At 41.6% G+C, this 26,267-nt stretch overlaps 1 protein-coding gene across 1 annotated transcript in view; it reads left to right on the forward strand.

Moving 5' to 3' along the window:
• The window catches only part of CNTN6 (contactin 6), an 83,523-nt gene extending 57,509 nt beyond the window's left edge, over positions 1-26,014 (forward strand). The window contains exons 10-21 of the mRNA XM_010003367.1: positions 5,521-5,648; positions 10,906-11,081; positions 11,422-11,539; positions 12,368-12,526; positions 12,611-12,760; positions 15,805-15,875; positions 18,563-18,797; positions 19,348-19,463; positions 20,660-20,846; positions 23,361-23,473; positions 25,090-25,258; positions 25,908-26,014. Of these exons, the coding sequence (XP_010001669.1) occupies positions 5,521-5,648; positions 10,906-11,081; positions 11,422-11,539; positions 12,368-12,526; positions 12,611-12,760; positions 15,805-15,875; positions 18,563-18,797; positions 19,348-19,463; positions 20,660-20,846; positions 23,361-23,473; positions 25,090-25,258; positions 25,908-26,014 (1,729 nt within the window). The remainder of the gene's footprint in view (positions 1-5,520; positions 5,649-10,905; positions 11,082-11,421; positions 11,540-12,367; positions 12,527-12,610; positions 12,761-15,804; positions 15,876-18,562; positions 18,798-19,347; positions 19,464-20,659; positions 20,847-23,360; positions 23,474-25,089; positions 25,259-25,907) is intronic.
• The last annotated feature ends 253 nt before the right edge of the window (positions 26,015-26,267 follow it).

Genomic DNA, 26,267 nt, shown 5'->3' on the forward strand with positions numbered 1-26,267 from the left:
GTTGTGTCTGGAAGCTTCGTGAGGGAGCAGAACCCAGTTCAGGTCTCTGTGTATATTTACATAAAATAAGTATTTGAGGTCCCAAATTGCAGAGATTGAAGGCAAAAATACTGTTCCTTTTTAAGAACAGAGGGCAATTTTAGGCAATAGCAAGAAGCAATTTTATTTCCTAAAATATTTTAACAAGGCTATTCAGTTAGATTGTCTAATTTTCCTTTGATCCAAATAGTTAACACAGAGTTTAATGCTGTTTATTTTATTTCCAATTAATTGTCTGTCAACTCTGAAGCTCATTTATATCAGCATGCAGATAAGGGAAATCTTCTTTTAAGCATAGTTTATGAAATGGCAATACTATTAGCATACAAATTAGGCTCGGAATAGGATAAACAGGTACAAAGAGCATTACCATACAATACAGACAGTTAGAGCTCAGATGGGACTCAGTGGGACCTTTTCACAAATATCAGAGCTGTCATCAGCAGGTACAATTCATTCACTCAGTCAAACTTTACTCACATTTACACCTGCATAAATCACTAGGAATTCTGGGTCACTTGAGAGCTGTGCTGGTGTTTCTGTTCCTCACTTACTTCCTCTTGTACTTTTTAATTCAGCCTCTCCTTTGCTTCTCAGTCTTTCTTAAATTAGAGGAGTCAGTTATTGTCTCGATGTCTGCCAGCATATCTGAAGGAATTTATAAACAATCTATCTTTTCATAGCCTATGAAAGCAAGAATGTTTTTGCTCTTGAGCAGTAAAATGAGACTGAGAAGACATGGTTTCAAATAGGATTTCTGAGATAATAAAAATTACTTTCCCTCTGATTTCATCAGACCCAGCATACCCCTTTTTATCTGCACAGTGCTATGATGATGGCTTCAACGACATTATGAGGTGTCAGACACTTGATGTTAGAGGCAGACAGGAGAAGAGTGAATCTTTACATTAAGCATCAGGGTTACTTTCTTTTAAAAGGAATTATTTTATGCCCTTGAAGAGATAGCTGCCCTACTGGCACTGCTGAAATCTGCAGAAGGAGGCTTGATTCACCTCCATTTTCTTACCAATCCAGCTCAACCCATTTTGATGGGGATTTCAAAGACATTAATGCAGCTCACACCCATGAATTAAAGTCCCCCTTCTCTCTCAGATTGGCTGAACAATGCAGAAGTATACAAAAATTACCTCTGCTGGGCTTTAAAATCTAATGAGTTGACACCTCTTCCTTTTCTCAGATTTTGTTTTTCTATCAGCCTTTGTTAAATACATATTATTCTTTCATGCTCTTAAGATCAAAGCAAATAGCCATCAACAATCATTGTTCACATGAGACAACACTTTCAGAGATGGTTTGTTTGGCCTGTTTAATTAAAAGCTGTATCTATCATCCCTGCTTCATTTCTCCAGCTCTTTATTTAAAAAGTATGTGTGACAATTTTAATGAGCTCTGACTCCTTCCCAGCCTCATGTCTTCTGTAGGAACATTGAAAACTCTTCTTTTTTGAGCATTAGGAAGAGTTTTGACTCCAGCAGATCTTGGTAGGGTGTTTGTTTTCCCTTGCTGCATATAATGCTCCTCTTGTACACTGATGGAGTCACTGGGAGAGGACAAGGACATGGATCAATCCAGTGGAATGAGCAGATTAAAAACAAACAAAAGGAAGTTACGCTACACTTAAATAAACCAGAGGAAAATTTCTCACAGACAGTTGTGGGACTAAAAGTTTGCAGAGGCTCAAGGGGCTTTGGATTAATTGCTGAAGACAGATTTGATCCTAGGTAAAAAGGCCCTCTTTCTAGATCCAAACCCTTGGTGCTGGGAAAGGGCTGTGGTACCTGCTACTGCACCCCTCCCCTGCCCTTGCCCTCACCACGGGCATCCTGCAGCTGGAAAATGGGCTCAATGGGCTCTGAACAGGGCTTTAAGAGCTGTATTATGTTCCTGTGATCCACATGAAGTAAACTCCATCACACATATCCATCTTTTTGTAGGGTAAGTTCCCAGGTGTTAGATAAGGAATGATATTTCTGGGTATTTCTCATCAGCCTTCATGTGAAGGAACTTTGTATGGATTCATATAACTGGATTTTCATCTCTTCCTCATAGCAACTTTGCTCGATTGAGCTATTTACCCAGAGGCAGCACCTGTGTAATTCAGGCAGGAACACAGGCACCAGCACTAGTCTGGTAAGAATTGAAGCATTTGGTAAATCAGAGATGCCAGTTTAGATTCAGGCTTCTGCTTAAGCAATCCCGTGCTGCAGCAGGGCTTTAGGAGCAGCTGTGTCCTGAGGAACTCATTTCATTCTTCCTTCTTCTCCTCCTTTCACAGGGATGCATTTATCAGATCTGCTTCAGATCTTTTAATTTTTGTCCCTCGACAGGCACTCATTTATTTATTGAGGGAAGTCCATTTTTCCTGGCAGACAAAATATTCTACTTGTCTTATATTGGGCAAGTTAAACTTTCCTGCCTTGTTGCAGTACTTGGAATTAGCTCATTTCCTGATGCAAATGCTGAGAAATATTATCTCTAGGCTTCACACATCTAAAATGCTGTGAGAAGTAATGGTTTTCAGCAAGTCTTTCAGCAGGTGAGACATGTTTCACAGCTTCTTTTTCAATCTTTTCTGGAAGCTTGATCCAAAGCCCATTAAAGGAAATATTCCCATTGCTTTCAGAATCACTGTCCCATTATTTGCAAGACAAATAGAAGAGGATAAAGTGCAGCCCCTCTGAACCCACTGATGGTGGAAAGACATGGCTCTGAGGAAGTTTATGGCAACTTTGCTGTTCATGGCAAGTGGGTCAGTGTTTCACATGGCTTTGGTTTTCTTGCATTTGAAATGCACCACCTTGATTCTCTGCTGTGGTCTCATCCTTCTCCCAACACAGATCTCAGTACAGCTGGAAATTACTCACTTTTTCTTTTTTCCCTTTAATTCCCTTCCTCGCTAACTAATTACTCTGTAGTAATTGTGCCTTTACATAAATTCTGCCTGAGTATCTTATTTACTGCTAGCTCCCTAATTGTCTTTAGGTGGCGTGACCTCTGTTTCAAACAGCTCTGAAGCTTTTATTAGCTGCTGGTTTCTCTTTCTAAGCTCGGCTTTGATCCACAGGAAGAGCCATTCCATCCTCAGCCTGCCCACAGGCAGACGCAGACGCTGAAAGGCTGTTTCAGAGCAGCACTTCTTCAGATCAGCCACAACCTCATCAGCTCCTGAGTGGGTACAAACCCAACTTAGTGGATAAACCAGGAAGCTGGGAATTATTCTTGTCTCAATTCCTAATGAGGAATACAGGAAAAAAATAAATAAATGAGAGCTGGACAGGACTGAACTTCAGTGGGAAGTCCTAGCCAGAAATCCATTGGGGGCTCAGCACTGAGCCTGAGAATTCAAAGATTCTCCCCTTTATTCATCTGTGTTTTTACAGACTGTTTTTTTCTGCGTATTTTCTGACACTGGGAAATTTTGATGACTGAGATTTTTAATTTTTTTTTTCTTGCCAGTTTGTACCTTAGAGCTTTTAGGTGCAACTGCAGTAAAGATAAAAGGGCATCAATATTTGATAGTGAGAAAGACCTTGCTGTGACTTGTTTTAACTTATTATTCAGGTATCCAGTTTCTGAACATTTGCTGATTTGCACTTGAGTCTCTTTTTATACTATCTGATGAAGCCACCATATGTTCACTAACCACTCAACTGAATCAACTGTGTTATCACCAGCAGTTTCTAATGAGGGTGTTTTCTTGGGGCTGGTGAAAACCAATGTGGAGAAATGCATCATTAATGGAAAGAAAATTGCAGAGGCAGAGGTGGAATACTTGGAAATGTTTCTTCATATTCAAACCTGCCTGTGAAATCCTGTAGTCAGATGTGTCCCCATACTGAGAGGGAGAGGCACTCCCATAGGCTCTTGTTCTGGTGCACAGCATCTTGAAGCCAGCAGAAAGGCTCTGTTCTTTCATGCTTGTTCATCCTTCCTTATCTGAAAAACATCCTTTAGTTGATGCATCATTATATTGGAGAGCATGCTTTGTTGCTTCATGTTTTCCTCCTTTCCAGTTTAATAGAGATATATGATGGATTATTAAACCCAAACTTATTTTCTTATTGTACTACAGATGGTGTGCAAAAAACCTGCTGCAGTACCTGGTGATTATTGCCAAGGAAACAAAGATTTTTCATTCAAGCCTAAATCCCCCCTCAGCTCTGCAGCCCAGGGACAGAGTGCCCAGCATCACAGGGACTTCTCAGCTGTCCTCCTTCCCAAATCCACTCCTACCCTGCTCAGGAGCAGATCTTTCAGCAGGGAAAGGTCAGACAGGAGTGGGAGGCAGGAATTTGAGGGGGGTATAAGCAAGGAAACCACCAGAAATCCAAGTGTAGGGCTTCCCTTCATCAGCTGAGGGGCTGGGAGCCTGTGACAGGAAGCAGAACAAGCTCTGATGTGTGTTACACATGGAGCTACAAGCCTATAAATACCAGAGTGGAAAACAGCAAGACACTGTGATGTTTCTTGTGTGTTTAATGGCTCTGATATTACTGCCAGCCTCAACTTCTGTTCTTGTTATTGTTCATTTCCTTTAATAATTCATTGCAGCATCCAATCTGATGTTGTTAGTAATAAATATTAAATACTCACCCTGTGATGCACAAATTAGATGTTTTCTTTTTATAAAAGGATTCTTGTCTTAGATTTAAATGTCAATGAAAAGAGGAATGTAAAAAAATAATGCAAGTGCTTCTGGGAGCACTAGAATGAATGAAGCCTGATTTCCTGTGGATTTGTGACTTTCAGCTGGGTTTGTGTCAGATGTAAGGAAGTGTGGCATTTGGGTGCTTCTCTTCCCTGGCTGGGTGCAGATTCCCTGATGCCCACTAAGGAGTGTGCTCATGCAACAAGCTTAGAAATTAATTTTGTCCATCAGACCCAGGAATTGTCCTGAAATTACTATTAAATAAGACTTAACCAATACTCTGCAAACTGGTGTGAACAACATAGTGACTAATAAGGTGATTTCAGGGCCCTGTGAGACAGCAATGGATTTGATTTGGCTCCTTGGCCTGTCAGATGGCATCACAGCTTCTCAGCCTGTCTGCTAATGCCTTTTAATAATCCCAACCTAACTGCACAGGCAGCTGGGCTCAGTCCCAACATTAGGATGGCACAGGAGCATTGGGAGCTGAAAGGAAAAAGCCCTCTGTGGTAAAATATAGCACAATTAAGTAACAAGTTGGATCTTCCTTCTTTCTCTTGAGACTAAATTTTGTGCAAGAAACTCAGCTAGCTAAGTTAATAGTCAACTCCAGAATGTCAATATAACATTCCTAATATACAGATCAATAATAAACAGAGGTGAAAATTGGTTGATACATATTCAACTTGCAGGACAAGAGAAGTACTATAATGGAAGCATTTAAATATTAAAAGTAGCATTGCATTTCTATTACAGTTCCTGCAACATAAGTCTTTTTTTCATTCTTTCTTGTTTGTGTACGTTTTACCCAGGCTCATCTTGCTGGAGGATGGCAGTCTGAGGCTCTCCAACATCACCAAAGCAGATGCTGGGCTGTACACCTGTATAGCAACAAACCAGTTTGGAGTGGCCAGGAATTCAGGGAGCCTGATTGTGAAAGGTAATTTACTAATTTCTTTTGTGCTTTATGAATATCAGGAGGTCTGTACCTTTTCCAGTGGAATGTCCCAGCCTGTGCCAGCCAGCACTGGTAATGACAAGTTGTTACTTGCAGTTTAAAGCTGCAACTGAGCTCCACACTGCCTGCAGCAAAGAAACCCTCCTAACTGCACCGCTCAGATGATCAATTTGTTTATCAAGGAGGTCTCCCAAGATATCCACAGGACCAGGCAGTCACATGAATAATGATCTTGGCACTGCAGGGCCAGTTGCAGCTCTAGGCTGCACTGTTGCAGGCCCTGGGCAGCCAGTTGGAAAGGACAGCAAGGCAATGTGCTTGGGGGAGTTTATTCATCTCATTTACAATTTATATCATAGCTGAGACTGCAGAATAGACTGTAAAGCTGGGTTGCCAAAAAGAAATAAGATGTTATGAAGTAAGCTGAAAATCAGGAGGGTTTATTTTCTTCAGCACGGGGCAGATATATGTAGCATGCATTTCATTCCTGCAGATCCTGAAGCCACCCACTCCTCTCCTTCCCAGCTGCTCTGTGCTCCCTTGGTAAATCACTCCAGAACACATCAGAGCCAAGCAAAAGCTCTTCTTTGGCCCTTCACATGACTTTTGTTCTGAATATTAAAAGGCCATCCTCTACAGCTCTTCCCTAGTCTAATTGCTGCACTAATATTAAATCAAGGGATCCATGAGGGTATTTTCTGTGCTTTCAGAATATTTTGTCAGAACTTAATTTTTTTTACTTATGATTTCTTACATCAGATTTTGGCTTAATTGACCTTTAACTTAACAATTTGGCTTTTCAACCTTTAACTACAGGTTAAAGTAAATAAACAGATCTCCTTCTGAAGGGAGGATGAAGAACATCCTCCTCTCACATTACTACTATTTTCTTCTCCATTATGCATATGAGATAAAACTTCCATTGTTTCCTGAAAAAGCAGGTTACTTGCTTCTTTCACTGTGAGCCTGTCCCATCAGGGTCATTGTAAGAAGCCAAAACCTAAACATCCTCCAAGACAAAATGACTGATGGGACCTGATGGGATGTGCCCTAATGCAGCTCCCTGCTTGCACTAAAAGTATTTGTATTTGTTAATTTTAAATGAGGAGAACAAGTTAAAAAGTGGAACTTCTGAGATGATAGCAAGTATATTAATCAGCTTTGCAGAACATCTAACAATAATACTGTCTGCAGTTACAAGAAGAGCACATGATTAAATGTAATTTGCAACTCTGTCTTTTTTCTTAATATTCCTGTTTTCAGTGATTTCAGCATGGTTGCTGTAGCCTCAGGCACGACCTGCTCCCCAGCCCACTGCAGCTGGCAAAACTCTTTCTCAGGCTCATCTTATGGAAGAGCAATTAGCACTGATGCAGTGTGATCTCAGAGGGTGTTACAGCACAGCTAGCAATGAATAAACCAAGAACTTGAGGGGTTAGGAAGTTCTCCCTTCATTAAGGTGATACACCATTTCACATACCACATCCATACATCCTGATGGAGCAATATGAGAAAACCACATTAAAACGTGAAAGAAAAGAAATTTGTTTGGCATTTATGAAGTTTATTAAAACACTGAGTAACAACACGGTATAAAAATGATCTTGTTTGCAGGGAACATTTGTTTTTGTTTCCCCTCTGGAGAAGTTTTTGCTGTTCAATTATAGGCCTCATTGCTTCAGCATTATTTTCAACTGAAATGTCAGAACTTGGAAAAGCATATCTAATGTGCAAATTAAGTTTATTGCTGCTCATTGAGTTGTTTATTCTTTGTGTGAGAAGTCTTTTTATACCTCCAGCACTCACAACATCTTCTCCATTTTCTCCTCTGGAATGGGATTTGCCATATAACGCACGTCTGCAGTTGCTAAGCAAGATGGATGGATAGTGTAGAACCAAGAGCTTTTAAGAAGCTTTTAAAAGTATTTGAGGGGGAAGGCTTAAAGACAACCCCGTGAAGGAAGCAGAAAATATCACATAAGTGAAGCACTTTACTTCAGTGGTATCTCTGGAGATGAGCAGGCTGGAACAAGAGATACAAGAGGATGATAATACCATAATTAAATGGATTGGTTTTCTCACAGTACTAGAAAACCACACCTCACACACAAACCTATTCACAAAAGGACAGTTTTCAGTATTTATTTGGGGGAGGCAAATACGTTCATGCCAATAAGAAAGGTGACTTCTCATGATGCTAACAGCATCCAGCTCTTGGAGTTTGTTGTATGATAAGATGAAACCTTTATGTTCTGATATTGCAAAATACCTGCTCACTAGAGGCTTCCATGGAGTGCATTTTTTTTTCAAAATAGTGATCCTTTCCCTAAGGAGCCACTGCATTGGTTTCAACAGATGAATGATCTCTGGAACTTTTATTCCTTCTAATAACATCCTATAACAGGATTGCAGGTATCTTCTTTCTGATCTCTTTGAAGATGTGATCAAAATAATGAGACAAGAAATTGCATGACAGATCTCATGGGGCAACCATAATATCATTGGAAGCCTCTGATGAAGAAAAGTTGCCAAAAAAATTCCCAGGCAGTTTTATTACAACCATCAGGAGCTGATGGCCCTTCCTGTACAGCAGAGAGTGTCGGAGGCCTTGCAAAACACAGAGCATTGTTTTCCATTTGTATTCCATAGGGTTTAGAATGTAACTGTTGGGTCTGATTGCAAATTCTGTGCAATCCTGTCTGGATCATTCCTGCTTAGTCTTACTTTGACCTTTCCGTAGAAACAAATTGACTTTATTTATAGTATTTTACTTATTGATAGCATGCTGTAATTGTACACAGCACATTCTGGAACAGGCAAAATGCTTCAATCCTGGTGACCAACCAACCAGTGCAGAGGACCAGGAATTACAGGGTGAGGTGGCATGAAGTCTTGTGAAGGGTAGGTGTGTTCAAGAGGAATTTGAAGGACAGGGAGCACTTGGCAGATGGAAAATTCAGGAGTGGTGCGAAGTTTTATTAATGCTGAATGAACCGAAGAAGAAAAGGTGAATTTCAGCCCTGGTGTAAGTGCCTTGATTTGGGGTTTTAGCAGAATTCCCAGATCAAAGGGTATTGTTCAAAAGAACAATTTTTAACATATACCAGGGTGTTCTTTTCTTTTTCTTTTAACATGTGCAGCATTTTTGCAAGGCATAGAATTTCTCTCCTCAGAGTGTTATTCATGCAGTTCTATTTCAGCTGGGAGAATAAGAAACACAGGCAAAAAAAGCAAGGAAAGGAAACTTTGTGAGGGTTCTCTGCAGTTCCCAGATACTTTTCAATGTTGTTCTATAAAAGTTACCTGTACCTCACAGTGGAATTACTTCATCTGAGATTTATGGAGCCGTGTTCTTTGCCAGCATGTGCTGAAATCAGTGGAGTTGTGCCAACAAGGAATATGGCCCTTGAATCATCAGGAATTTATTGCCTCTGCCACACTGCTTCCAGGGAAAGGAAGAGTTTTCTCTAACCTAATGATTGAGTATCTTCAAGACAGTCGTCTGAGGCCTTCACTTCTCTGCAGTCCTTGACTGCAGACAAACTGATGGAGCTGCCACAAGGACATTTTGATGTGGTTGTGAAGAAAAATCAGAGCAGGCAGAGAAATCTGTAAAAGCAGGCACTGAGTCTGAGCTCCACCTCACAGTGAGAACTTCTGACACTCTTGATCATACCAGAAAACAACCCACATTTAATTTGTCTATAGCAATAAAAATCAGACAAGTTCCTTGTTTATTTTCCTTGGTAAGTGTTCCTCAGTGCCTGCTACAGGCGAATCACTATTGAGATCCAATTTTATTTTAAAAGGTTGGCAGAAGATACAACATTCTCCCTGGTTTCCACTTGCCCACTGCCACAAGTCTCTCCCCCAGCACAGCTGAGGGGCTGGGAAGAAGCCCTGCAAGTTGCAGCCTGTGTTGCCTGTCAGTACCCACAGACTGACCAGTTACTGCAGTGCTGGTGACAGTCCGAACAAAGGTGTGTCTGCAGGGGAGGGTTTGGATGCCCTGTTGTGCATCAGCCCTTTGGAACCAAGACAGATTGAGCCCCTGAGATCTCAGGCACATTTCTCACATGTAGGGTTAAGCCAGACTAAATGCTGGACTAATGCAGCTGGGGCAAATTTTCTTCTCCTCCTCTCATGTTATTTTCAGAGCATATTCATATTATTTAATAGATTCTGCTCTCATTTGATTAATTTGCCTCTAAAATCTCACATTTTATAACACTTTCATGCACAAAAGCTTTATTCAAGGGAATTGCTTACAACAAAGTGGTTGTTATTTCTAATCTAAATGCCAGTCATATCAACAAAAGTGAAGCCTTATAAACCTATTTCCCCTTCAGTGAGCTACCACTTCCCTTAACAGGAGCTACGAGTTCATTTCTCAGTGTGAGGGGGTAAAAAATATGACATAAATAGTTTTTCAGCCTGTGAAGAGATTTTCTGTGAAGCTGTAACATACGCAATGCTGTGCAGTAAACTGCCTCTAACATTAATATAGATTAAGGATCTCAATGGATAAAGTAAGTGGAGATGAGCAGTGATTCTGCCTTTGCTGCAGTTTCCTGGAAGAGATTTTCAAGTTTGGAGAGCATATTTTTAACAACCTCAATAAAGTCTGCAGTTTTTGAGCTGAAATTATATCTGTTGACTATGGGCTCTACAAGGGAAGGAGTGTGTAATTTAGCATGTTGGCTCTGAGGTCTGCTGGCTCTCAGAGCACACAGCGCGCTCGGGTTGGTGCTGCACACGTGTAGGAGTGTTCTGAAATCATCACTGTATCATAAAATCATAAAATGGTTTGACTTGATCTTAAATATCATCCAGTCCCACCCCCCTGCATGGGCAGGGACACCTCCCACCATTCCAGGTTGCCCCAAGCCCCATCCAACCTGCCCTTGAACACTTCCAGGGATGGGGCAGCCACAATTTCTCTGGTCAACCCGGGCCAGGCTCTCACCACCCTCACACTGAAGAATTTCCTCCTGTTGTCCAACTTAAATGTCCCTCTTCCAGTTTTAATCCATAAACCCTTGTCCCCTCACTCCCTGTCCTTCCCTCTTCAGCTTTTCTGAGCCCCTTCAGGCACTGGAAGATTTAGGCCAATTTCAAATAATTTCACAAATGGTACAAAACTAACTGAAGATCTACTATTTCTACAAGCATTTTAATAACAATCATTTTTTGTTTTGTTTTGTTTTCTTTTGTTTTGTTTTTGTTTTTGTCTCCACAGAAAGGACTGTAATTATTATTCCACCTTCTAATATGGATGCAACAGTTGGAGAAAGCATAGTCCTTCCATGCCAGGTGTCTCATGACCCCTCTGTTGAGGTGGTGTTCACATGGTCATTCAATGGCAGTAGAATTGATTTTAATAGAGGAAAAGATCATTTTGAAAAAATTGGAAGAGTAAGTTTCTTAAACTCCTTAATGCTTAATGAAACTCGTTGCCACAGTCTTAAGACAACACAAATATTGATCATAATTCTTCCATCTCTGTTTATATGCATGGCAAAGCACAGTTTCTTTACAAGGGCTGCAGCAATTTATTTTTCTTTCTTAAATTTCATAAAGGCGCCTGAGTTATTTGTGAAGCCATAATAAAAATGTCCACATGAAAGAAACTGATGATAGCTATGAATATTTTAATTTAAAAGCTGAATTTTTTATTAATATTGAGAAATTTATAAAAATGTCCAGTATGGAAAGCATGTTGTGAGTGATTAGTTTACTTTCTTTGTATCTCCAGGAATCTATTGGGGATTTGATGATAAGAAATATCCAGCTACATCATTCTGGGAAATATGTGTGCATGGTACAAACAACTTTAGACAGTCAATCTGCAGCAGTAGATATAATTGTAAGAGGTATGTCTGTTAAATGGAGACACATAAATCTTCTGGAGGAATTAGAAATTCTTAACATCAGCTGTTGTTTAAATGATTCCTAGAATATCAATAGTGAGATGCTATATATCTTGTACCTTTGGGCCCCAGATTGGATTGAGGTTCTGGGCAGCATGATCCCAGTGTGCAGCTCAGCCAGGAGATCTGCTCAGTTCTGCCATGGCCTCTTTAGAAGGTGAACTCTGCTGGCCACACAGCTCAGTGTGACAGGGCGTGGTGACAGGAGGCTGCTGGCACTGGCTCCTTGCTGGGCATCTCTGGGGCACTGTACAGCCTGGGGAAAAAAAAACAACCAAACAAGAGACCTGCTTCTTTTCCACTATTTGGAGATAATATGAAAAATGGTCAAGTAACTAATGAAATGCTGTGATGGGAGCAGAGACTCTAAACCCTGGGAGAAATCAGAAATCTGTGTAAGGCACCATCTTGCATTCTTTTTAAACCTCAGTTTTGATTAAATTCAGCAGGGATTCTGAAAATATTGGATAGTTCAACAAAAGATACATTAGGTAACTTTCTCTGTAAGACAAAAAAAATATAAATCATTTCCTTCTTTGTGGTTTTCATATTAGTAATGTAATGATATTCATTTTCCTCAATCAAAACCCCTCATTAATTAGAAAAATGTCATACAGGCATGAAGCCATCACTTAGAGATTGTGCTGCTTGTATGAAACTGCAGCTCCAGGAATAATCCCACTGGCTTCAGAAAGTAGGAGTTGCCCAACCCAACCCAGCAGTGAATCTTCTCTTCCTAATACCTTCATCTTAAAATGCTCATCATGTCAGGCCCCCCAGGTCCACCAGAAGATGTTAAAGTTGAACATATTTCTAGCACTACTGCTGTGTTATCCTGGAAGTCTGGAATAGATAATAACAGCCCAGTCCAGATCTACAGCGTTCAGACGAGGACTCCGTTCTCAGTGGGATGGCAGGCAGTTGCAACAGGTGGGCAATTGGATATACTTTTTTGCATATGCTATTAAAAACTCCAAAAACACATCCTGACTGACATGTTTGCTTTGGCTTTAGTTCCTGAAGTCATTAATGGCAGGACTCACAAGGCAACAGTGGTTGACTTGAGCCCTTGGGTGGAGTACGAGTTCCGTGTGGCTGCCAGCAACAGTGTTGGGATGGGGGAGCCGAGCAGACCCTCAGCTCTGCTGAAGACTAAAGCAGCAGGTAAGGCCCTGCTTCCTGACAGGTTTTCCAGACAGACACGTTGCCAGCTCCTGAAAGTGAGAGTTGCACTGCAGCAGGGCTCCTCACTGCTGCAGGGTTACTCACAGGTCTGGCTGGCATGTTACTCAGCAGCTGCTCTGGCTTCCTGACGTGACTGACCCGAGGTTGGCTTGGACATGACAGAGGAACCACACACTTTGCTCTCTGGTTTAGACATCACCTGGGCCAGCAACAAGGGCTGGAACCTATTATGTTTCCTCCCTGTGATAGGTCCCCAAATGTCTCTAATCCCCATGCCTGAACACAAGCTTCATTGGAGCAGTTGGGGAACAGCTCCAATTGTTTTCTTCCAATTATAGCCCCGTTTGTGCCCTGCTCAGGGACCTCCCCAGCAGATGAGAAGGCAGCTCCCAGGCACAGCCCAGCACCAGCCTGCAGAGACTCTACTGCCTGGCCTGTCTGAGCATCAGCAGGGACAGGGGTTTGCCTTTAACTGGAGGAAATAAATTGCAGCATCCAAAGCCCAGGGAAACTAATTGCTTCCACTGACTCCAGGACAGGGTCCTTGCTATCTGCCTGTCTAACCTTTACACATTTATCTCTGGGACCTGGAACCTCATAGGCAGAAGGCTCATTCTGGGATGGCTTACACTGTCAATCCTTCGACCTACTCAGTTTGATACAATTTATTTGCAGTCCAAACCTTTGGTTTGTTTGATGTTTCTCCCAGCCCCCTGCTTATCAACTCTCTCCCACCTATAAAATCAGTATGTAGAGGGTGAAAAGCAGTAAAATGGAAGCAGCTTTCACAATCCTCTTTCTCTTCTCTCTTTTTTTATCTCATTTGCCAAGCTCTGAAATTTGTCAAGCTGCATTTCCAGACAGAACTCAAAATAGAGCATTGTACATCATACAGCAGGAAATACACACATCCTCAGAAAGAGGATCCATTTGTCTCTCAGAACACCTACAGCATTTGTCCCAAGGCACAATTACTTCAAAAGGTATTAAATCAGTTGATTTAAATTTAATAAGTCCTTTTTCCTATTGTTGAAGCAAAAACTTCTATTGAGTACCGATGCCAGAAAATAATATTTGATCATTAGAACATCAATTTTGATAGATTTTATCAGCTTTCCAGGTGCAGAGAGACACCAAATGAGTCTTCATCAGCAGTCAGGACTGCCTGGCCAGTGTGGCAGCAAAGCAGATTGCAGGCTGCTCCCAAGCAAAGGGAAGAGCCTGAGAGCCTCCAGCCTGGCAAGATGCACTGATCCTGGGCTTGGGTGGCTGTAAATCATTCTGTCTCCAAAGGCTGCTGTGCAGTGGCAGAAGGGGCAGTTTATCTGTATTTTTAAAATCAGAGTAGGGAACTGAGAATAGTGTGACAGTGTGGACAGCAAAAGGCTGGCCATGAAAGGCTGAGCTTGAACTTCACAGTTGTAGCAGCTATTTTGCCAGCTAAAGTCTGAGCATTAGTATTTTGTGGATGCAAATGAGCCAATGTTCATTTCATTAAAGCAGAGCTGAGAATTAATTGAGCCTCTGTTGGTGCACTCAGCTGTAAATTTTCAGCTGTCTCTCAACTATGACCCAGTTGAGGCTCTGCTGAACAGTAGTACAGACTTTTTCCCCATGCAAATGTAGTAAGTACTGAGCACATTTAACACATGAACTAATTGAGCATCAACTGGTTCATGAAACTGTAATACTGGGCTTGAAAGTCTATTTTGTCATTTCTTCCTTTAATGAAGTTCTTTTCAGCCTTAGATTATTTTCCTCTGATGTGCACAAAGACATTGATTGTGAGTGACAAAACCCTCCAAAGAGCCTGTCCATTTGCACTTGCACTCACTTTTGTGGCTGTACAACAAAATTATAATGAAATTTCTGCACATCTGGAGAGGATGAAATCACATTAAGGTTTATGTGAGGCCCAGAATCTGGCAGTGATAGTGGGTTTACATGAATTCCTTTGAACTTAAGAGGGCTGTTGCCTTTATTGCCTCCACTAACACTGAATGAAAGACATGGTGAAGGGCAGGTGGCTGTGGCAAAACTTGCCAAAATCTCTGAAAAATCTTGTGAGATACAACTGTCCCACCCAGGGACAATCTCCAGGGAGATTGTGGAAGCCCCATCCCAGGAAGTGTTCAAGGGCAGGTTGGATGGGGCTTGGAGCAACCTGCTCTGGTGGGAGGTGTCCCTGCCCATGCAGAGGGGTTGGAACTAAATGATCTTTAAGATCAAGTCAAATCATTCAATGATCCTATGATTTTATGATAAGAACAAGGCTGGTCTGTCTAAATTCCATCTTTTACATCACAACCAGTTCCCTAAAACTCAACATTTTTAGGCTAACAGGGTGGGCATGTTGATGGAAATACAGAACAAGAGGCAGGAAATGTTGGTATTTTCCTTGCCTCTCCACCAAGAACAATTTGAATGATAAGAAGCTCCTTCAGCCTGGAACACCAGCACATTGCTTGGCCTCGCCCCTGTTCCTATGGTGCCACACACCTGCAGCAACACTGGGCAAACCAGTGGACCAATCAGGGAACTTTTGGACACTTACAGTGCTGGGAGAAGAAAAGCAAATTAAGAGTTTTGAATCTCTGAAGAGAAGCATACAGCCAATTAAAAAAAAATAATATATTGCTTCAACATCATGTTTACGGAACAAATGCATAATTAGTAAATCAGTAGTGTTGCAGCTACAGTCTGAATGGAACATCATTTTGCCAATTAGTTGATGAGGCATAATAATGTCAGATACTTGATGCTGCTAGCTTCTTTAATTAATTTTTTGAACCAGGGTACTCATGTATCAAATACATCTGTGGCTTCAGCCTTTATAAACTTGAAAATGTGTAAAGGTAATTTCAGTTCGTTTAAAGCAGGTTGTTATGTGCTGTAGTCCCTGTTCTACCTGTTGAAAGCAGAAAAGCTGCAGGTGAGTGAGGACAAGCTCTGACCATCAGGCTGAGAAGCCCCCCAGCAGTAGTGGTGGGTGGCTGCAAGCACCAGTGTCCTGTCTTCTCCAGTTCCTGTCGTGGCACCAACGAACATCAGTGGAGGAGGAGGGAGCCGGTCTGAGCTGGTCATCACATGGGAGGTAATTCTTAGCCCAATTAACCTAAGCTGTCTAATGGGGAAAGGTCCATGGGTGAAAGTCCCTGCTGAAACCCATAGCCTTTTGGTCACTGGCTTTGGCTGAGCCTGGATTTCATCCTCCACCCGGAGAGAAAACAGCGTGCAAGATGCACAGCAAGTTTTCTGTGTTATAGTGAACAGTTTATAAAAATAAACAGTTTAAGAGGCATGTTATAAAGATGTTTAGGTGTCTGTATAACCCTCTTATCTCCTTTGTACAGGAGGTGCTCAACACACTAATCTGCTTGGCCATTTCCTGCATTAACATTTTTCGTACTTTTGTTTACATGTTTTTCATTCTGGAGCGCTGTGCTGACAAGCCATATCCTATTACCCGGTAAAGGAGATGAGCCCTTTAATTCTCCAGCACTCCAGCCAGAAGAGAGAGTATCCATTTTCAGAGTAGTTAATACCATACTACAAGCTGCAGTGGGTGAGCACAGGTCGTTTCAGAGAGGGGAAAGCGAGTGTTGTGGGAAGGAGCCCTTCCTTCTCCTGGAGCCCTGCGGCCTCCCCATGGACATGGGATGAGGGCAGGCACCATCTTGCAGTGCAGGGCTGGGGCAGGTGCCATCCTAGGAAAACTCCCCAAAACACAGCTCCCACCCTCTTTGCCACTGGAAAACATGGATGTAGTGAATGTGACTCAGTCAACTCTTTCCTCTGGTTGTGAGGACATGTGACTGCTGGAGGAGCTGCCCCGTGGCGGCAACAGCACTGGCCAGAGGGCAGGGGCCTGGCAGGTCCTGCACCTCACTATCAGGTGTGAATCTCCCAGAGGCTGCACAAGGTGACTCCTGTTTAACTCTTAATTTGGGACAGGGCTTCCAAACCCACAGGTGTTCCCTTTGTGAATCACGGGAAAAAAACAAACCAAACCCCAAAGACTTCTAGCTCAGCTACAGCAAGGAGAGCAGTCTGCTCTCTCCCTGCGCTCCACTCATTTCACGAAGAAATGACCAAGCTCGTGTGTACGGTTTGAAGGAAGAGGAAAGGATTAAATTAAAAAATTATGTTATTCATCAGCTGAGTGAGTTACCTGTGTTCTCCTGTATGCTAAAAACTGCGCCATATTTTCAGCCTTTTGAGGGAGGAAAATAAGTGATAGGAGAAAATAAGGCCAAAGAAAAAAATCCCCACTAGATAAATGACACTGCCAATGCTCTCCCCGCTCCATGCTCCAAATAGAGTGAAACTTCTCTTGTCCTGAACTGCATTTTCCCCCACATGCATCTTTCACTGTTTTGTTTCATCTTCTCCTCTACTGATCCACTCTTTGGGAGTAGAAGAACATGAAAATTGAAAACAACCTGAGAGATCTCAATCAAATTATCCTGTTGGACTTCATAGCGTGTCCTGAAAAATAGTCAGAAGAAACACTAATTACGGCTGGCTAACAACACTGAGCACCACTCTCCAGCTTCCTGTGATGAACTCACCAAACATCTTGATTAAATCTGAGGTCACAGAAGCCTCAAAAACAAATTAAATGCTCTAGAAAGTAGCTTGAACTCTTATAAATCCCCAGTGCCCCATCATCACTCACTTCACTCTCTCAGGACTGGGTAAGAGCTAGAAGGAGGGATATTGGGGAATTGTTTGGAAAACACTGAAGGAAAGACACATTTGTAATATATGCCATGCCAGGGTTATTATTAGAATTAGAAGGAATTTATCAAGAATAAATAAGTGCCCTGAAATCCTCTGATGTATTACTGATATTTTTTCTCCCATCTTCTCACACAGTTAGTTCTCCCACAAGTTTCTCTGCAGGAGAGGAACTTGGAGCCAGCAGTGATCCTAGGGGCTGCAGTTCTGCCCCCATATTTTTCTGTCTCTTTTTGCACCATTTTTCATGGTGCAATTTTTCATTTTGGCTGCTCTTCTGTGCACCTTGCTTTGATGGAAGCATCTAGAATAAATGAGGTTTTCGTCCTTCCTCCATGTTCTACTGATCTTTTCTTGTTTCATAAATGTTCTCTTGCTTTGAGAGAGTATTTTTTTTCCCAAAAACCCAACAAAGTTGGTGCTGGAAACAGAGCTGATCTAATTGCCTGTTCACTGTGAGTCATTAATACATATCTTGACATGAGATTTTATTAATAGAAACATTAATTTTGCCATGTCGACTTGTAATAACATTTCTGCTCTAAACAAACCTAAATAAGAGTATGTTCATGCACTTGAGACTGTCACTTGTGCTAAAAAAAAAGTCCTGTTCTCACATGCAGGCAATTATCCAGCTGATGCAAACTTCTGTCTGTACATTTACTCCTTTCCTGACTCCTTTTTTTTAAAAAAAAATGTCTTTAAAATTATCATTTCTATACCCCTTGGGGAAAAAAAAAATAAAAATCAGCTACAACCTGTACAGAATGAAATGCTTTTAATTTTGAAAACTTCATGTCTAAAAGAGAATAACTTTAATGGAGCTGATCAGATCTTTTGTTTCTAAATTGATTGCCTCAATAGATTTATTATTTTGATTTTTATTTCAGTATTACATTGACTGATGGAGCAAACATTATTATCTTCTCTGAGGCACAGTCAACTAAATCAATACTGCTAAAATATACTCAGAGAATGAAGATTCAATTAAAAGAGTGTTTATGTGCAAATGCTTATTGACTGACTGCCTTGTCCCCACAGCCAGTTCCAGAAGAACTACAAAATGGGGAAGGTTTTGGCTACATCCTTATGTTCCGTCCTCTTGGCTCAACAACCTGGACCAAAGCAGTGGTGGCTTCAGTGGAAGCAAGCAAATATGTCTACAGGAATGAGAGCATTACACCCCTGTCTCCTTTTGAAGTGAAAGTTGGGGTCTACAACAACGAAGGAGAAGGGACCCTGAGCCCCATATCCATCGTCTACTCAGGAGAAGATGGTAACGGCTGTTGCTCTTACCAGTGATGAGTGTGTAGCATCAGTAGGTCCCAGATAAGATCAGACAGGTCTCCACAGGGATATTAAGGAGCCTGCTAAAAGCTGCTCATTGAAGATTGATAAGAGACATGAGAAGGAAGATGGGGAAACTGAAGTTAAAAATAAGCAAGGGGCAGACTTTCAGAACTGCTTTAAGCAGACAGCATGGTTATTTCTCCCCAGGGAGTTCCTGATGAGTGGGCGGGAAAATCAGGAGACATTCAAAGGTGTAGCTGTCAGAGAGTCTTGCTCTACAGGCCCCTCAGTGCGTCTGTTCTCCTCTGAAGGTCTGTCCCAGCTTAATGGTAATGACCAAGGTTGAAAACTTAGTGTTTTGCTGGTGGTCCACAACAAATGGGTGGCAAAGCCAGCAATTCACAGCAGGTTTCCTGAACCTCTGCCTACTGCTTCCCCCTAGATTCTCTTTCTCTCTTCTTGCATCTCCCTCAGTTCCTGACACAACCCCTGTGGCAGCACACTGTCCCACCAGCTGTGTTTTCTCCTGCCTGCAGAGCCGCAGATGGCACCCTTGGGCGCCTCGGCCCTCAGCGTGTCGGCGGCGGAGGTGGAGGTCTCCTGGCAGCCCGTGGCATGGAGCAGGCACACGGGCAGGGTGCTGGGCTACGAGGTGAGGCAGCTGCTCCTGGGGTCTGACACCTCCCACAGGTCACTTTCCTGGCCAAATTTGTATTCCAGTTCCTCCTCAACAGACAAGGGAGCTCTTCACCCGACTCTCATTAGCACCACTTCACCTGAGATCATCACCAGCATTTACAGACCAGGAATGCAGCTCTGTCCCAAGCTCCTTGTGATGTAAATTAAAACCTCAAGATTAATCATTTGTGATGGCTACTCTAAAAGGGGTTGTGCTTGATGCCACAAAGCAGAGCAGATCCTTCCTGCTCATACACAGCTGTCTGAGCACTGATGGGTCCGTGCCCCATCACATTGCCTGCAGAAGAGCCCAGGACAAATGCACCTCACTGCTCTCCAAAGCTTGTGCTGCAGCCAATTTGAGAGGCTTCTGGCTTCTCACACCTCTGAGAATCATATAATTGTTCTGGTTGGAAAAAGATCTTTAAGCTCATCAGTTCCAACCATTATCCCAGCACTGCCAAGGCCACCACCAAAGCATGTCCCTAAGTGCCACATGTACATGGCTTTTAATTCCCTCCAGGGATGGGGACTCCAGCCCTGCCCTGGGCAGCCTGTCCCAGTGCCTGACAACCATTGCAGTGAAGAAATGTTTCCTAATATCCAATCTAAATCTCCCCTGGCACAATTCAAGACTCCTCATAGTGATCACCTGCTTATTTACTCATAACTGTCAGGTTGGTTTTTTAAATTCTGTTCTATCATTACAAATGTATAAAAGAAGGTAGTAAGAGTCATGTACAATACACAAGCCTTCCTGAATTAATTACTCACTGAAAGAAAACCCAGGTCCAAGTAGCTATTCCTGAATCAAATATAGAAACAGGACAGGAAATAATTAAAAAAAACCTCTTAGATGACTGTGATAAATTTTCCTTTACATCTTTCAAATATTTTTTCAGATGTGTTCAAACCACAAAACCAAACAAGCTTTTAACATTCTCACCTTATCAAAGGTTTCCTTTTGGACATCTATAAAGTTAAGGATTTCATTTACTTCCTTTATTGGTATTCAGTCTCTGAAATTTTATTTCTTCTCGATAAATATTCATGCTTGGTTTTATTGCTAGTTTTGATTACAAGAAATCCTGTATTCCCTGAAATCTTCACTGTAAGCATGTCTGCATCTGGAAAACGATGAATTGCCTGATCTTTGTGCTCACTTTCCAGGTTTTATATTGGACTGATGATCCCAAGGAAAGCACAGCTGGTAAAGTCAGAGTCAGTGGGAATGTAACAGCCAAAAATGTCACAGGACTAAAAGCCAACACAGTGTATTTTGCAACAGTTCGAGCTTACAACACTGCAGGGACGGGGCCCTCCAGCCCCCCAGTAAATGTCACCACTAAAAAATCACGTGAGTGTTCAATTTTGTACAACAAATGTTTCAAACTCCCAAGTGTGTTAGTGACATTTCAGCTTGCTGTGTCCCACCTCTGCTAAATGTTGCAATATCAAAGAAAACCAGGGACCAAATTCCATCATAAAATTAAGCAACAAAATCTATGACTACCTATAGAAGCTGTTTCCTAAGGACTCAAACAGGATTCTTCTCACAGGGAACTTCTAAATGGAAAAGAGATTAACCTCTGGAAATAATTACCTATATTCCTATGTGCCTATGTATGAAAGACAAGTTAAAGACATGGCAGTCAAGTGACAAGACATGTAAGGAATACATTTGCTTTTGTTTTATACTGACTTCATCTTCTGTCCAATTTGGGACTGTGCTAATGGTTCATTTAAAAATCAAAGTCAAAATAAGCCTTTTAATATTTAAAAACATAGATTAAAATTTTAAGCTCTGGTCTCTGAAAGATGCAAGCACTTTCAGTATGGGGAGGGATGATATGTCAAGAGAATATAAACAGTGTGCATCTGCAGCAGGAGCTTTAGCTGTAAGGTAATAGCTCTGTCTCCCAACTCATCAGCCAGGATTCCTACAGTGTTCCTTGCCTGCCATTATTGCAGAGACTCAGCAAAACTAAAAAGGTCCTTCTGCCAAACAGGGCAGTTCTGACTGAAGTGTCCATATCGAAGATCGATTTAAGGTCTAAGTTGATATCCTAAGTTAAAAACTATTTTGGAAGGTGGAAATGATGTCCTCTTCCCAGGAACACACTGCTCCACTAGGAGTTCTTGTGAAGCTCAGCTCCTCTGCTTCTTTACCTGTATCTCATGGGTTTCAGACCTTTCATTGCTTTTTCTTTACAAATACACACACCAACACATAGGGAGACTAGACATGCTTGGCAAGGGTAAACTCAGTGCAGCAACAAAGCCTAGTGTTGCCTGAAACAGGGGAGTACTGTCATTAACCTAATAATCTTAAGCACTTTCTTGGGACTTCTATTATTCTTGATACTGTTGATTACAAGGAATTAGTCAAGGAAATGATCTGCTAATCTTAGATCTGAAGAACTGTGTGCAGGGTTTTTGCTTGTGGACATTACTACGGATTTAGGGAGTGCTCCATTTCCAGCTCTTCTGGTCCCTGCTGTAGAGCAAAACCAGAGAATTTTGTTTTGAAGATCATCCTGTGTTGTTTTTTCAGCCCAAGGACTATGAATTAAGGTGGGTTTAAGTGCTGTGCTAAAAAGCTTTGACAAAGGCAATATTCCCCCAGATTTGAGTGTTTCCAAGCCTTTTCAGAGCACACAGTCAATTAAGGATTTGACATCTTTGCCTCTTGTGAGCTTTTTGTTATCAAATTCCTTAGACAAATATTTGCTGAAAGCAACAAAGAGGTTTGCAACCATATTTAAGTAAATTTACAGTTTTTTGTATGTTAATGTATCTAAATGCCTTCAGAAAGAAAATTACCCTTTTTTCCAGCACTGACATGATGGCTCATGGGAAAACATCTGCTTAATGCACCTGGGTGGTCCTTTCCCTACCAGTGGGATGGATCAAACTTCTCCAGTCATGAAGCAGTTAGATAGGAAACAACAGGCACCCTTAATTTATTGTCTCCATGTGAAAGGAAAGAAATTATGGAGTATTACCAAATCAACAGTGGCTTCCAAGCTGCAGACATTAATCATCAGTACACAGGAACTGCAGGGAGAAAGGAAGGATCTCAGAAGTTAAGCATTTTAAAGTCAGACCTGGGATAGTCACCACATGATTCACCAAATCTCCTCTCCTTTTTCTTAACTCTGTTCAAGTCCTTATTTCCTCTAACACCTGCAGTGCCACCCTCCCAGGCAGAGGCTGGGGGATGCACCATGGAGAAGGAGATAATGTGTTTCTCCACAGCTGAGACACAGTTCAAAGGCACAGTTTCAACTCCGCATGTTCACACAGGATTCGATTTCAGTCACTTGTAGGCAAATTTTCAAAGTCCTGGCACTTAGGCATAAAAAGCCTTTGAAAAGCTTCTCTCAGCCTATTGTGCTGAGAATTTATAAAATCCTACAATGTTTCAAGATGGATCACGTGGAGACTTTAATGTGTAGCTCTTTGTAACCTGTCCTCATGGCTGATGAAAATCTTTGCTTTTGTATTTTGCTCTTAGTTTTAGCTTTTTCTGCAATCCATACAGCAAAACATTCTCCAGGACATTAAAATACAGATAGGAACAACACAGAACTCCAACCAAATCTATCAAATGTAACTTGAACTGTCAGACACTGTCAGGCTTTTCCCAATTTCAGAAATGAACCCTCACAGTAAGTGGTTCTGTGCTAAGAACAGGACTTTATTCTGAGTATTATGAGAGTAATGATGGACTGTGAAACACTTGTTTACTCTTTTAGATTTGAATCACCCATGCATTTGCTAGCTCCATTTCAGCAGCTTGTTCAGTTACACTATGCAAATTAATATTCAGTTGTGTCTTGTGATTATCATAATCTTTTGTTTTTTAAAGCACCAAGTCAACCCCCAGCAAACATTGCCTGGAAGCTGACAAATTCCAAAATCTGCTTGAACTGGGAGCATGTAAAAACAATGGAGAATGAATCAGAGGTGCTGGGCTACAAAGTGAGTCATTTCTTTATCTCATTATAAATAGACATGGTGGTTAGAATAGAGGCACAAATAGTGACTTGCTGAAAGGCAGCTGTTTGTTACCTGGAAAAGAGTGACTATTGTGGAGCAGTTGGATAACATTTATGCCAACAGAACAGCTGTGCTCAGTCAGAGCAGGACCTCTTCATCCTCACCCAGGGATTTTCTGGCCCCAGCAATGGATCTTGCCCCCTTTCCCTTTTAACCTTACTCATCTAACGTTCTTGCATTCACATATTTTTGGGGAAGAGTTTGCCATACATATCAGAAAGAGAGAACAATCTCTGAAGCATCAAAGACAAGTATAAAACATAATAATTTTCACTCTCCGGCAATTCATAAATGTACCTTTGAAAAGAGACAGTAAAGATCAATGTGACTGAAGCAAAAAACACTTCCACAAATCTATTTTTTAAGGAAAGCCAAATTTAAAGTTTGTTTCAGTCTCATAGCAACATTTTTATAGTCCTGAAGGACTGTAAAAGTGGAGGTGGAGAGTGCTTACATGAGGAAAGGGTCTCAGGATCCTGATCCTCATGTTGCGGGGCTTTTCGTTGTCTGCACAGTTATTTATGCCTAGGGAGGAAAAGGGCTCAAAACCCCTGAATCTTTCTTGAAAACATATTCTATTCCACCCTAGTGAGTGTGTTTGAGTAGCTCCACATGCTGGGGAAAAAGTTAAAAGTAGACTTCTAAGCTTTTTCCCTTGTGTCTAACTTACCTGCTTCTAGGCTGCATTTACTTACTCCATTTGATGTAGAATTTTAAGTACTTGCTGTTTCCCTGTTTCTCCTGCTTTTGCTCTTCCTAGCATAAAGAGGTCAGATGATTGGCAAGTGAAAGGAGTCAAACACTGTCATTGTGCTAGCAAGGATCCAAGGCTTTTTGGAGGAGAAAGGCTGATCATGGTCTGTAGGATCCCTGTCTAGATTCCCCAGGTTGCTCTGCTCCTTGACCCAAGGCCCTCAGTGCAAGCAGGCCCTGCATCTGCTGTGTTTACTTGCAGAAATGTGCATCCTAAGTGGAAACCCAGATGCTACTATCCAAATTTCTGTCCTTTCTTGAAGCCTTTAAAAAGATACTGCTGTGCAGTGTCCAAGTGTTCATTAGCAGGTGGTAATTAGACACAGAACTCAATGTGAATATTTCTATTTGACTACAAATGCTCACCATAGCCAGGCAAAATTAAAAACAAACAACCCTAAAACCTCAATTCCTGAAGTGTCAGATGAATTCTGGGTATAAAAGGAGTTAGAGATGAGAGTGTTGTTTAAAGGTGTGTCTAACTTCCATATTCACAGCAGAGCACAACTGCACTGGATAAGGATTTCATAACCCTCCTGTCAAGGTGAGCCTCAGTTCTAGCAGACAAAGGCTCTCCTGAAGAGTGAGTAAATGCCTGCTGTGGTCTGCATCACTGAGCCCTGCAGAATACATTTCTGTGTTTTGAACGAAGTTTAATACTCTGCAGGATGCTGATAGTGCTCTGAAAAGTTTGGGACATGACAGAGGATATTCTCAGCCAAAAAAATCCATTAAAACTTAAAAAACCCTACAAAACCTCTTGTTTCTAATCCCTTTTTCCTTAGATTTTGTACAGACAAAATAGACACAGCAAAACACATGTCCTGGAGACAAACAACACTTCAGCTGAACTTCTGGTACCCTTTGAAGAAGATTATCTGATAGAAATAAGGACAGTCAGTGATGGTGGGGATGGCAGCAGCAGTGAGGAAATCAGGATTCCAAAACTGTCAAGTATGTGAGATTTTCTTTTTCTCTGTTATTGAATAATAAGAAATCTGAGTGCCTCTAAGAAGTACAATAGATTAATAATTTCCATCACCTCCCATGGTTCGTGATGCTGCTGGGTAGATGGAGATTTGTCTCCTTCACTCTCACATCCATTAGAGGAGGAAGTATTTTGCACACCCCCTAGATGTGACCTTAGTGTAGGGCTCCATCTGCCCTGGTCTGTCATGCCTAGGGAGGGACAGAGAAATAAGATTTGATGCTGAAGTCAGAGCTGATGCTCTCACACACAACAGAGAACCTCAGCCCTGCTCCATGGCTGGGGTGGAGGTGCCCAGATTCCAGCCCCTACTCTCATAAGTATCTTATTATTCATAAGCACCTTCTTATCCATGCAAAGTGGAGCACAGTTTAGCAATACACTACCCAAAGCCTTCCTAACAGTGAATATTCCCAGGGAGGTTGAGAAGCTGATTCAAACCCACGGAATTGCTGCTACAACTTAAAAAATAAATAAACAGAGAGAATGTTTGCAGATAATGTTACATTTTAAAAATAGAGCGAAGATCGTGGTTATGCTTGAATACATCAATAAACTTGCTCTTGACACAAATTTCCTTTTGTCAGAAAATGTTGTGTGCTTGTATTTTTACAGGTTTGAGCTCTGGAGCAATAAAACTGTCCCAAAGAGTAAACCATATACTGGCACCTGGGATCCTGCTGTTGAGTTCTGTTTCATACCCACTTCTCCTTCATGATTAAAGCAATGCTCAGCCTTGGACTTTTACAAATAAACCACGTGTAGATTTTATCCTTATTCCTGATAATCAGTGGGGGTGGGGAAGATAGAAGTGATCTATTGTTAAGAAAACATTAAGTAGCAGTATTATATGAGTTTTTAAAAATAAGCTGTACCTGTATATGCTTTAATTGAACGAGTGCTGCCAAACATAAGCTGAGGCTGTAAGGGGGGCAGTCTCACATTTTTTACAAGCAGTGGTTCTTACTGAGGCTC

This window comes from Chaetura pelagica, unplaced genomic scaffold, assembly GCF_000747805.2.
Source record: "Chaetura pelagica isolate M959 unplaced genomic scaffold, ChaPel_1.0 scaffold328, whole genome shotgun sequence".
NCBI lineage: Eukaryota > Metazoa > Chordata > Aves > Apodiformes > Apodidae > Chaetura > Chaetura pelagica.